Source organism: Schistocerca americana, chromosome 1, assembly GCF_021461395.2.
Source record: "Schistocerca americana isolate TAMUIC-IGC-003095 chromosome 1, iqSchAmer2.1, whole genome shotgun sequence".
Classification (NCBI taxonomy): Eukaryota; Metazoa; Arthropoda; class Insecta; order Orthoptera; family Acrididae; genus Schistocerca; species Schistocerca americana.
Genome location: NC_060119.1, coordinates 933,760,123 through 933,774,414, shown reverse-complemented (window position 1 = coordinate 933,774,414; position 14,292 = coordinate 933,760,123). Strand labels below are relative to the sequence as shown.

Genomic DNA, 14,292 nt, shown 5'->3' with positions numbered 1-14,292 from the left:
CAATATTTGGTCTTGTTTTGAAAATATGTCACTCCTGTAAAAATTGAAACCTGGCCGTTACTCCAATGATACCCTTGTACTTCTTGTGGGAGGATTACGGACCAGTTCTCAGCAAAATCACAGTGAAGCACCAAACCTAGTTCTTCAGCCTGTACACAACCTTTCATTTCTGCAATGTGTTGCTGCAATTTCTTCAGATGCTGGTATGTTACTGCTTTCACTGACCATTTTCCAGGTTCATCAGTGAAACTGCCAAAGGCAACAGTTTTCTTAATTAGTTTATTTTCCTCCCATGTCGCATATGTAATTTCTGCAGAGTTATCTGCTACACCTTCCAGGTCAAGTTTGTGTAAAGATAGTCCTTCCTTTCCAAGGCAGTTACCACATTCTTGAAAGAACCAAGTCTCTCGCTTTACATCACAGACTACTGACTTCACACACCCAACCAAGGTGTCAATGTTACATGCTCCAGTAAGGTCTTCAAAGTTACCACCCAAAGTTCAAAATTTGTGCAGTACACACATAAACTGAGATCTCTAGGTGGGTGTGGAACTACCCACTTGGGCCACAGTGCATGAAATATTGATCTTCCAATATGTGAAGTTATAAAGTTGCTTTTATAAATTGCAAAAGTTTCTTTAATACTGCAAGTCATGCCACTTTATGATCTTCAGCTGTTATTTGTTGGCACTCTGGCGAGAACAGTCCCATTTATCTTCCAAATAAAATGACTACACTATTTTAACTTGAGCTGCTTCTACAGAGTGACTATAATAGGGATCTGGTCTTCCAAAGACTCCTTTTACAGACCTCACATTTCTTGGTTTGTCTACTATGTACTTTGATACTGATGGAACATGGTTCAAAATTGTTTTCTTTGAAAATGTCCCTGGAATAATGCAATGTAGTAAGCACAATATTCAACAGCTGAATTGATATTTGTGAAAAATTCCTGGCAATAGGTGCAAGAGTGCTTTGGTTCATTTTCTTCTGAAGATGGAATTTCTACTTTGCAGAGTGTGATCAGTTTTGCTGTATATTATCATCCATAGCTTTAGTAATTTCTCTGTGCTTTCTTCATGCTTAGAGCTTATGACTTGACTTCACTGACAACACTTCCTTAACAGGACTAACACCTACCTCTGTTGTTGACTGATTCAGGATATTAAATTCTTACTCTGTTGATGCAAAATCTGTGTCATCCGTACCATGGGATGCTTCTTCAAATGAGAACACACATTCCCAACTTGAAACAAGTCTGTTTTTTTGTTTGCTTTATATATCACTCTTTATGGATATGCAAATAGTCAGCACACTTCACTCTCCTGTGACCCCAGTCAGAAGACATTTCAAACAGTCCTTTTCACAAAACACACTGCACTGCAACTGTGTCAACTGGAAAAATTCTTATGAAAACACAGAACTCACTGGATGGTCTCAGATTTCTTAGAAGCGTCTTCAGTAAACAAATTAGCCCTGAACAACTGCAGTACAGAAACATGCAATGAACAACCACGACAAATAAACTGAGAAGAAACTACACAAAATGTAAGAAATGTCTGCAACAAAGGAAGTGATAAGAAATAACTGCAACAAAGACAATAGAAATAAACATTGTAACTAAGAAATTAGTAAGAAACAACTTCAGTGAACACATACATTACCCTTTAAAGTTAAAAAAAAGATTTTTTAAAATAAAACCTGCTCAACTTAAAAGTGAAAGCTCTCCTTTACATACAATATAGTACTACATGCCACTAATCAACAGAAAAAATCTGACTTTTCTGAATTGGCATTTAAAAAATTCTGTAAAATATTAAAAAAAAGAAATTCAAAATTTGACAGTAAAAGAACTTTGAAAGATATGCCCAAGTGGAGGATACCATTGTAATCATAAAGCAATTATCTTTTTTTTAAAAAAAAAAAAAAAAAAAAAAAAAAAAAAAAAAAAAAAAAAAAAACCTCTAACAAAATATCTAGAACGTTACAGAGATACAGCATTTTAAAAAAAATTCTGAAATTCGCATCTTCAAAATGGTGTTCGCTGTGTCTTCTTTGGAGGCTTGTACCTTGGGGCAGGGATTTTTATGGAGAACACAAAAAAATACGTGTTTCTTACTTACAACTGAACTTTAAAACTTTAACATATGCTAAATTCAATAATATCCGAGACTGTGAAGGTAACACCCCCCCCCCCCCCCCCACACACACACACACACACACACACACACACACACACACATACACCGCCTGAAGCGATATGGATTGTGCCTCTACTATTGCTTCTTTCTGTCCCACGGTACCTATCTTCTTGTTCTTATTTTTTCCCTTTTCCTCCTCCTTTTATTGCTCTCTTGTATTCCCTCATATTCTTGTTGTACATCTTGAAATTGATCCATTGTTAGATCTTTGACCAACACTACCACAACCTCTTAAAATTTACAGTGGATGTTGCAACTTTCTGCATTTTTGAAATCCCATGAATCTCCTTGTTCCTTGAGATAGATATCCTCCTCATTATGCTCCACAGGCTTGGGGAGGCATCTGATCAACATTAATACTCTGCAAACCACTGTTAGATGCATGGTGGAGGATACTTCCTATTGCACTACACGTTAAAATTTCATCACATTCCATTTGTGTTCTGTAATTAGTATATTATTATGTTTTTAATCACTACGGGAATGATTGTTGGGAGTTGTAGCATATTCTTAGATTTCTCATTTAACTTTGGGTGAATCTGTTGTATTTGTTGTCATTGCAGCCAGTAATCATGTGGTAGCAGCTGTATGATTCTTGTGCCTTGTTTCAGGTTTATCTTCTCTTTTCTCAATATGATGCTGTTGATGTTACTCTGTATTCCAAGAATTCTGCTCTCGTGGCAATTGGAAACTCCAGAAGGTAACTTTATATAACAAATTCATGCATGTGTGTGTATGTCTGTGTGCACACAATTGGTTATATGGTGTAGCAGTTAAGTTCATGAGGCTTTAGATTTTTATTCTGCTAATCAAGTGAATAATTATATATTGTTATGACTTTTATTTACCCTAGTATTAAGTTGTGAGAGGGCAATATTATGAATGTCTAAAGAATATGCCAATTGCACTCAATCGATGCAGTAGGAATTTGTACAAGAAAACATATAACTGAAAGCTTCACACAGAGCAGGGTTTCCCAAGTTGTCTTAAGTAGGAAGTGAATAACTGCTCCATGAAAAACTGTTAATAACATGACACTCTTTGTTTCAACATTTTCATGATGCTAAATACTTTTTAAATTTTATTATGGTTACTATGTTATTAATTATGATTCAGAATTGTAATAATCACTGAATAAAACAAGTTTTCCTCATTTTTAAAAATTTTATTAACCTTCAAAAGAATGAAGGTGTTTTATCGAAGTACCAAGATTCTCACAGTGTTCCGTCAGAGGAAAAATCTGGGAACCCCTGACCTAAAGAATTAATGTTTAATGACTGTAAACTATTTGTACTTCTTGGATAGGGGAGTTCTTTTGAAATTATTCTATGGATAACATAGTGAGACATCTAGAGATACGTGTGTAGTATTGTCATCTCGCCCTAAAAAGTGAAAACCTGTGCCGTTGGCAGGCAAGGTGATGCTCATGGTCTTTCCTGACATCCGAGGTTCGATATTCAACAAATTCCTCAAGCACAGAAAAACCATTATCGATGACTTGTGCTGTGAGACACTCCATAGCTTATGCAAGTCCATCAAGAGCAAACAGTCTGGGCTGCTCATAGAGTAAATGATTCTGCTTCATGATAATGTGTGTCCACATGTCTCTGAGGTCACACAAATTTAATGGCCAAGTTCAGGTGGGAGCAGCTTGAGCATCTGCCCTACAGCCCGGACATGTCACCCTGTGACTTGCATGTGTTTGGCCCACTAAGAAAACATCTCAAAGATGGAGGACTGGCTCCTGTCACAGCCACTGGAATTCTGGGAACAGGGAATACTTCAGATTATGAAACAAGTGGGATAGTTGTGCTCAGGTGTGTGGTGATCACTTTCAGATAAAGACTTCAAATCATACCCACAGCATCGTTTTGTACCTTTTATTTTGAACAGCCCTTCCTGGAGTTTAATTCCATCTCTTAACATTAGAATTTTCATTCTTAAAAACACATTTGTAACTTGGTCCTCCATAATCTATTGATTTATACTCCCGAAAATATCTCTATAAACTGAGAATATCTTTTAAATTGTTTTAAAGAAGCTATAATGGTAAATGTTCTTAATCAGGTAAGATAACTGTCGCACAACATATTAAACCAAATACAAATGTGAGTCGGAAAGTAATGTACAAAGATATTCCATGACTGTCAAATTGTCAGCTTTTTGATGTCAACACTAAGATCACTGCTTTAACATGCAGTTGACAGCTGGAATGTATTACAGGTCAGGTGCTGCTTCATTTGTGAGATGATTGTCTTCTGCGGGAATGCAAAATATTTCCATGTTGTAACTGCAATCAAGTCCAAATCAGAAATCAGTGTCGTCAGTGGAGTAAACACTTAGCACTGAATGCACATGTGCACGCTCCTCTCTCTCTCTCTCTCTCTCTCTCTCTCTCTCTCTGTGTGTGTGTGTGTGTGTGTGTGTGTGTGTGTGTGTGTGTGTTACTTAGGGCATTATTTATGTTTTTCCTTGTAGTTCTAATCATTTTACATGCTTTAACCACACTAGTCTCATAACATTTTGGTACGGGCACTAAATACTTTGCTGTCATGTGCCAACACCAACTTAACATGAAATATTCCAGTACATACAAACGTTACAACCGTAAGAAAGATCAAGAACCTTCCAGAAATGATAACTACTAAATCTATACTAATATTATAAATGCAAAAATTACTCTGTCTGTCACCTTTGCACGACAAAACTGCTGAACAGATTTTGATGAAATTAGGTGTGGAAGGACTTATTTAAAAAAGTGTGTAGTACAATATTTATTGATTTCTAGAATATGACATGAATAAGGAAAGAATATTTATGCTTTGATAAAGCTGTTGTACTTACTGTTAAACTTTTCAACTTGATCACATTTATGAAAATGCTTTTATTGGTTGATAGTGTGTAACTTTTTGAAAAAGCGAATGAAATAAAATATTCTGTTAAATTTAGAATGAAATGTTCTGTTAAAAAATCTCTTTTATGTTCGTTAAAGGCCACGGGTAAATTTTCTCAGGGTGCTATCGCCAGAAACACCATACGTATTCCAACATGAAGACATCTGTCTTACTCACGATGGATTAAAAAAAAAAAAAAAACTTTCTTTAATGGTACGCAATAAGCAAATTAAATGTTATACTCAATTAATTATTTATTTTTCTTTGTGAGGCTTGATGCTCCAGTATAGCTGCCTATGTGCAATGACAGCATATATGATTGAAATAATTGTTTTTAATAAAACTGTTCCTCTGGCCTACAAAAAGAAATAAAAAATATTACAAGACGCCGTTCTGCATATATTTAGATTATTTTCTTTAATAATTTTTGCAATTAAATGATTATTGAAATAGTTTTACCATTTTTAACACCAATGGCATCGCTGCAACAATGGACTTACACAAAATGGCCAGGGCAACATTTAATTATTACGCAAATGATAATTATGGGTCAGAGAAGGTACTTTTGCTACTAACAAACACACATACTACTGAGCTATTTGCACATATATTTAAAAAAAATTATCATGGCACTACTTATGATTGAAATACTTATGTACAGACCGTGATCTATATGTGATCATTAGATAGGACATCAGAGCCACCCAGACAAAGAAGGAGACAAGAGCATGAAACAAAGAAATCTTTTTCGTATGTACTACAATACAGAGATAATAGTAATTACAATTGTATGAGCACGTATGGCGGTTCCATTGAGCACGTATGGCGGTTCCATTGTAGTTACATATCGAAAAGTTGATTTACATTACTTTTTTTCAAGAAGCGATGCTGTCTTGATATGTCCTACATCTTTAATCCATACTTCTAAGTCCCATAAGATTTAACACACATTTTTTTTAATCCACACTTCCATAATGTAATATAATAAGTGTGAAAGTAACTGGGTCTGTTATGTTTTCAAGATTAAACCTCTGAACTGATTTTGGTAAAATTTAATAGAGAGATGGCTTGAAATCTGAGGAGAAACATAGGTTACTTTGGATAATTAAAATAAAGTCAGCCCCTAAAAAGGTGCAGTAGAGAATGGAAAATCTTTTTTATGTCAATGAACATAAATCATTATTGGAAAATTATTAAATTGAAATGGGATTATTAAATTTGTTGCATAATATACACATTCTATGACCAACTGTTTCAGAAAGTCTCATTGGAGCTGGCTACAGATTCCTGGATCTTAAGTCTTGTCACTGATCCTCTGTATGGTAGCACTGACAAACCATCACATACTGATCATGTTATCACATCCATTTTGCTATGATGAACATTGAATGTTGCCCCTCATGTCAAAATTCCACTATCATTGAGCAAAATCACTCATGAATGAGAAGCTCCCATCGTTGATATGTGCCTCAAGACTGTAATAGGGCTTCGTACAGAAGAAATGGACACAGTCTCTGTGCTTTTGCCTTTTTGGTGAAGGACCATAATCCTCAAGTTCATTTGTGATGTCCGACGAGCAAACAAAGGATACAATATGGCCAAAAGTAGCATTTTAGTAGTTTTTCAATATTCCTACTTTCCAAACAGGCATAAAAATCCACACTGAGTCTTCCTGGACTGTACGTCACAGGCTGGTGTTGCTGTTACATCACTCTAGGTCTTCATGTGGGTGTCCTCGTCATATGTGAGCCAGCTATCTTGCTTCTTCAGTCCTGGTGATGAGATATTTCGTGTATTCATTCTGAGTATCAACTGGTTGAAATGGGAATATTGTATCCATTATCACATTGGCCTCACAACGGTGCAGCAGAAACAATGGTGTCAAACCTGTAGTGTCTTGCTTTGGATTTGCTGCTGCCTGTCGCCAAATGTTTTTTTCGGTTCACCCTGGAATTTGTTCTAGCTATCAAGATTTTCTTGTGTGTCCTCGAACTTGCTGTGCTTGTGCCATCCAAGTAAAAGTTCACATTTGCCAAACACATTGTGTCATCTCACCTGTTGTATTTAGCATCTAAGTCAAATTCCTGCAGTCATTTTTCAGTTCCTGAACAGTGTTTCTAGAAAATGCTGGTGGCTGTTGTGCAGCTGACTTACCGTTTTGGAATCCAATGGTCTCCAGAATATACGGACATTGGAACAATGCTTTTATTTCAGTTCCAGTTCCAGTTCCAGTTCCTGTTCCTGTTCCTGTTCCTGCACTATCTAGTATTGCACGGTTCAGAAATATTGTAGATCTGGGCAGATCAACAGAGCAGTCTTAAGTTGTAATGGGGTGGTGGGTAGTCTCACGTGACCTGTGTTTATGTTTAGTGATTTTGCTGTTTCCTTTTCATTTATTGATCTCACATCAAATGAAAAGAAAACGGATTTCTGTGACCGGGAGCTATCAAGTGAATTAAAATACATTCACATAAATTACGGAAGGCCAAAATATGTTATTAGTTGCAGATTTTATTGTATTTCCCCTTTCTGACAGTTGAGCATTGATTGCATTGCAGAACAATGAAGTTATTTCTGTCAATTTGCTAAAGAAATTTGGCTTTTATTAATCTTTTCCACTGAACCAGTCAATTTATTGCCAATGTATTTGAAACAGAGTGTTTAATTCCACACTATTGGCTAGTTTCAACTGTTCACTGCATTTCAGGTGCGTGTTTTCATCTTCTAGAACATATAGCATTATGCCATACTAAAGAACCAAACGTGAGATAATACAGTACTAGTACTCCAAGAAAATTTACATCGGAATCTGGACAGAGGAATGTGCACTTTAAGCTGAATTATGCATTTTAGTATGGTTCATGAAATTCCCGTGCTCTTTGAGTACCCTCTCATGTATTGTTTCTTTTATGACATTATGTAAGACACTTTTTATCTGGAGCTCTCTGGCAACTGCTGAGACGAACCTATTTCTAACAGGTCGCGGAAAATATTGCTAATGGTAGTTTGAAAAGGGTTACTTCCAAAGTAAATTTCTTTTTATGCAAGACAAACTATGAGCGAGAATGTACGATGAATTTCTTTAAATCACAGAGCTTTTGACTCTCATTAAAAATCAACTCTTTGAGTACGTTGATTTAGAATAATTTCGAGCTAAGAAGATCTGACATTTATGTCCTTCTTAAACATGTTACTGGCTCAATTGTGTGATGCATGGTAAAGTGTAACAAGTGCAAAAAGGGGCAACATTATATGCGAAAGCTTTTCTTTTCTTGTAGCAACACTACGTATATTAATTTAAAACATTAAGTTTTCCTATTTGTGTGTTCGCGTTACTTGACAGTGATGTTACTATTGGCTGACTACATAACGTGTCCTATGTTATGAATATGTGCTGTCGTTGGCTGGTGAGATCACGTGACGTGAGCTATGACTGGCTTACAAAAGCACATCGCAGTCATGATTTCAATGCTTCGGAAAGTAACATGCGGCATTTGGTGGAATTCGAATTTATACTTTCGTAATTTGAAAATATGCAGTGTACATGTTGCTGCACGTCAGACACCTTCCCAAAATGTGTTTTGTTCTCTGAGTTTTGTTTTCTAAAGTACTGGGTAATTTACGCCGGTGTATAAAACCATAACCATTCAAAAGACTGATAAGTTCCGAGGAAAGGTATACTCTCGCCTAACACAGAAAAAGTGTCCCCCCACCCGGGAGGAAATGTACTTTTAACGGGGATTCCCCCCCCCCCCCCCCCCTCCCCCCGCGCCCCCTCCGTCCATGTATACTGCCTGATGTAGGCAATGGCTTAAAGCAATGTAGAAATGTGTATTGTGAACAGGTTATCTCACCACCAGAAATACATCAACTTGGAAACAAAATTTGGCTTGATTAAAGACCTTAGATAATGGCAGGGCAGACGTATATGTTGAAATATGTATAGCTGCTTCAGGTTTTTTTCCACTTACGGCAGTGAATGTCAAACTGAAGGTCTGTCTCAGAACAGATGTCATATCATTTTACTTTGGAGTGTTTTCCTACCTGGTGTGTCCATCTGGCTTGTGGCAGCATCGAAATTCTTCGTATATTTGATACAGCTGAAAACAGTTCTCAGTGGTTGTTCAGCTGATGGACACTACAGAGTTTATGCTTTTAAAGTGCTCTCTCTCCACAGCAAGTGTTGCAATGGCCAGTTTGGTTGTACATCGCTCTGATTACAGAGTTAGTGAAATGCCAATTTCTGCCCACTCCATTCTTAGAACAAGACAGTTTCAGTGACAAAAGAACACTTAAGCTCAGTCCTCATAGTGAGAGGTGGGATGAAAACGCAAGTAGAAGTGTGCTTAGGAAGAATGTTCATACTATCAGATTAATGGAACTTCACTTAATGAAAGCTTCACAGTGTCAATTCAGAATTTACGAAGCAATGGACTGTCTCTGTCTTGACACGAGATGTTACACCTTTGATAGACAGTCATGGTCTTTACTTTACTGACTCAGTACATGATGTTGTGTGAATGATTACTGGTAGTGAACACTATTATAAGAGCATAATACATTGTGTGGCCTGAATGATTACTGAGCTCAGACTTCCATGTTCATTTTTTGATAGAGAGATGTTAGTAATATCAAGGCTAGGCATGGATTTTCACAGGAACGTTGCATTTATTATTAATAACATGTATGCTGCGTAGTTGCTAGTGCATCCGAGATTGAAGATTTTGGGTGGGGTTTAATTATCTAAAGACGGGCATAAAGAGATTTGTTGATTTAGGAAACTACATAGTCATTTGAAGAATGTTTCAGTTACATTTTACCAATCCAAATGGACTATATGCTCAAATTGTAAGGTGGTTTATAAAAATGTGTTGAGACTTAGTAAAAAGTTATAAAAGTACATAGAACCATCTTATTCATCTGTGTGGGAATACCCTTTTTTGGAATATGGTTGCCACCTTGAAAATTATTTTATATTATGAAAAATTATGCAAAATCTTAATTAGTGGCTTAATAAATTAATGAAGTACAGTAAAAGCCCTGGCATCTGACAGTCTGGCACATTCAATAATCGTTCTTCACTTTATATGTTCTGAAAATTTCGGAAGTATTCACCAGAAATCGTTTGTGCTTGGAACTGGTCAGCAATTTTCATTCATGTAGTGCCAACAGTACACTCACCTGTCAGACAACTCCTGTCATGCACCAGTTGCCTACACCAAAAAAAAAAAAGTGTTGTTTTAAAGTGTAATCATGATTAGTGTTGCGTGTTACTGTGGAAATGTTTTATCAACCAAGCACCTCTAAAAACAAATTGAAGTGAAACGCAAACATGTTATGCTAAAAGAAAAGCTCGACATCATTAATCAGATTGAGAATGCTGAGAAGAGAAATAAGATTAAGGAGGATGTTGCTTTTTTTAAAGACTCATTAAGCATAGTACACAAATTTACAAGCTCTGCAGTGTTGCACAATTTGTTGCTTTCAGCAAATTTATAAATAGATCAACAGCAGCAGCTACCTCAGTGCAAGTAGGTGGAGATGTTAAGTTCATTGAGATGTTTTTACAAGAGCTTCTTTTCTTCAAGAAGTTACCTGTTCAGGCTGTTCAGTAGCGGATTTTCAAGAAACAAAACAAACGTTAAAGATGCTATTTTGGGAACTGCTTTGGTGTGGAATAAAGTTAAGACTTCTACTCTTCTTAAGTCTTGGTGAAAACTCAGGCAAAAAGCCTACAAATAAAAACAGATTTCGCTCTTCCAATCAGAAATGATGCTGTTGTTTAAAAGTTGTGTACTATACTAAAAAAAAAAACCGACAACAGTACTGTATGACGGTATAATACTGTACTGCCCTGGACTTTAATATAAAAGCTTAAAATTGCATTACATGATGTATGCAATCAAGGTTTTTTTTATTTGTTCTCTAAAATGTTGTTTTATGCAGTATTATACATTTTTATCACTTTAATTGAAGCAGAGAATGTGTGATAAACAATCAATGGCCAGCTGCCCATTGTTTACCTTCTCTCACACTCCATAAACTGCTGATTTTAGATGATTGGTAAGCCAGCTTTTTCGGCAGTCTGGCACCATCAAGGTCCTGAAGGTATCGAATTAGTGTATTTCAACTGTATGTCAACTTGTGCATAAAATTTAGGGCAACAAAAATCAGTAGCAAAAGTTGGGATATCACAGGCAAGGAAACGAAATCTGTAACTGAAAATTGTGACAGTCTGGACTTTCAGTGTCTGTTATCTCATAAGTTAATTAGTTTTGTGAAAATTGAATTACGTTACAGCAAAGATAGGGTGCCAACCTTTCTAGTGACGTGTGCTAATGCACCATGCAACTGTCTTTGTCTTTTATGGCCACATTTGTATTATGTTGCTTGAGTGAGTGCTGTCAGTTGTGACATTTAGGGTGTTGCTGGAGGCAGTTCATGTTATCAACATTTGTCACATTGTACACAGTAAAGCCTGATTACAGTCAACCAACAACACAAACGAAGAAGATATTACCCTACCATTCTTTCTTGAGCCTTACCATGAGACTGAGTGATTTTGTTATTTTTTTTGCCATTTCATTTTGCCAATAGTTATTCATAAACACATGAAAATTCAGCAAGCTATCAAGAGAAGGGGCTTGACTCAAGTTTCTCTATTCAGGCATTGATATTATGTATAATGTTGGATCAAATAGGTGAACAAGTGTGGTGACACAATTGAAAAGTAAGAGGTACCATTTCAATACAAGTTCCTGTTTGTGTAACTGCTCATGCAATAGATACAGTTCGTAAGAGCACTTGGTACCGTATTTTCTTAATCGCCATCAAGTAGGGCTGAAAGAACTCGGTTAAGAAACTGAATGTGAACATGGGTCAAGTCATTTTCTATTAAAGTACCTACTTAATTGTAATCAGTGATGAAGCAGAGCATCTACATTGTTCTATGAAGGAGCAGATGAGTTGAGTGTGGGACTGAATTTGTGACTTGAACTATGAGATACGCTTAAAGATGTTCATTGAATTTTAACCAAGTAACTAGCGATCTGGTAATGCATTTGTGTGTGTGTGTGTGTGTGTGTGTGTGTGGACTTAATCTAACATCAGACCACTGAATAAAGCGGAGAGGAAGGTGATGACTCTTCTTGGACCCTGTGAATAATGCCAAGGGGAAGATGATGAGTCTTATCAGTAAATCAGGCTTTCCACTTAACTCCATTAAGGGTCTTAGAATATTAGTAGTTGTGGCACCATGACTATACAGAATTCTTCAGGTACACAGGGGAGGCATTTCTCTAAGACCTATAGTTAATAATATTAGTGAAAACTTTATTTTATTTTATTTTTAAGTCATCAGTCTTATGACTGGTTTGATGCAGCCCACCACGAATTCCTCTCCTGTGCCAACGCCTTCATCATCTCGGAGTAGTACTTGCTACAAACATCCATAATTATTTGCTGGATTTACTCCAATCTCTGTCTTCCCCTACAGTTTTTATCATCTACAGCTCCCTCTAGTACCATAGTTAATAATATTAGTGAATCTATATACCAGCTTGCAAAATAACTGAGACACATTCTCTCCAAATAAGTGGGAAATTGTGAATGCCACATTTGCATGTCTGCTCACTTTATATGCTGATTGCAGATCCAGGATCCAAATATGATTAGTTTTGATGAGCTCTCCCTTTTTAATCAGAGTCCGAGTGGTTGAATCTTCAGAACTAATTTTAGAAAAAAATTTACAGTTGTGTTTCTGTACTCTTTAGGCATCTTCTCTTGTCATTTTTTTTGTGTTTGATGGAAAATATTGTGAACAGAGCAATGGCGTGGTGATGAGATGTCCATTATCGCCTGCCTTGATGAACCTCTTCATGGACATGTTGAAGCAGACACACTAGAATCCGCCAAGGTCATGCCAGTATGATTCTGTCGATGGACACGTGGAAGAGAGGGGGGAGGGGGGGGGGGGGGGGAAGATGAGTTCCTGGAACATTTAAACTTTATCCGCCCATCTTATAAAATTTATGGCAGATCTTGAAACAGAGGGCAAGCTATCTTTGCTTAAAGGCAGAGAAAAGCCAGAAATTTCTTATCTTCCTTATGCTTCCTCAGTTTGCGGAAAGATCATTAGACTCCTCCATTAACGTGGTATTTTGTGTATTTTGCTCCTGTCAATAAAGATAAAAAAATCTTTGGAACATTAAAGATGATCTATAGAAGCTGGATTTGCACTGCATTTGGTGTTAATATAGTATGTTTTATGTAGGGCATCTATTACAGTAATAATAGCCAACAAACAGGCGGGGGAAGGAATGATAGTAATGAATACTTTAATTCTGGACATAGCTGTGGGAATACCAGAAATAAGAGGCAAACCAAACAATATAGTTCAAATCAGAGGTAAGGACTTATGGGAGTAGCTTGATTCCGAGAAGTGTAGAGGAAAAACAATAAAAAATGAACGAATATTTTGAACATACAATTAATGACTCATTAACATGTTGACTGCTGGTGTGGTCACTGGTGAGCACAGCAGGAACACATGCCTGATGCTGTGTGCCTTGCCTGATGCTGAAACAGCATCACAAGGTGTGCAGCATTCAACATGTTAAGCAGTGTACCAGTTGACATTATCTGAGATTCAGGGAGCATATTTCTGTCATCAACAAAGGATTTTTTTTTAGAGCTTAATATTTATTACACATTTTTCCATGATTACCAGTTGCAGGTGTAAGAGCTATCAGCATTAGAGGAACAAATGGCAAAGCTATTAAAGAGGATTTATTAATTTAGCTTTAAGATTGAAGGTTATGCTTTTGAATATCCAGTGTATTCCATGTTGAGCTTGAACATCCCAATCCTGTTAGGCATTGACTGATTTATAAAGGGTGTTCAAAAAGAAATGAGACAGAGCCATAATTACAGAAACCAGTACTCATATGTGGACATATTTATCCTGGCTGTTAAGACACTTGTCCAATGTGACACAAGATGGTGAATGGATGTCTCGTAAAATTCTCGGGGCTGCGATGTGAACCAGTTCCACATGTACAGCTGGACGTTGTCGTCCACACGAGTGCAGGAAAGGTTACGCTGATGTTATTCTTTGATCAAAATGGCCCCCTTCTGATTCATTTCCTGCATCACAGGACAACAGTGAATGCCCAGCATTACTCACAAACCTTGATCAC

At 36.8% G+C, this 14,292-nt stretch overlaps 1 protein-coding gene across 1 annotated transcript in view; it reads left to right on the top strand.

Moving 5' to 3' along the window:
* Nucleotides 1-14,292, top strand: part of LOC124615424 (pre-piRNA 3'-exonuclease trimmer-like) — a 203,156-nt gene that overhangs the window by 120,110 nt on the left and 68,754 nt on the right. Inside the window, exon 10 of the mRNA XM_047143303.1 lies at nucleotides 2,813-2,901. Coding sequence (XP_046999259.1) covers nucleotides 2,813-2,901 — 89 coding nt within the window. The remainder of the gene's footprint in view (nucleotides 1-2,812; nucleotides 2,902-14,292) is intronic.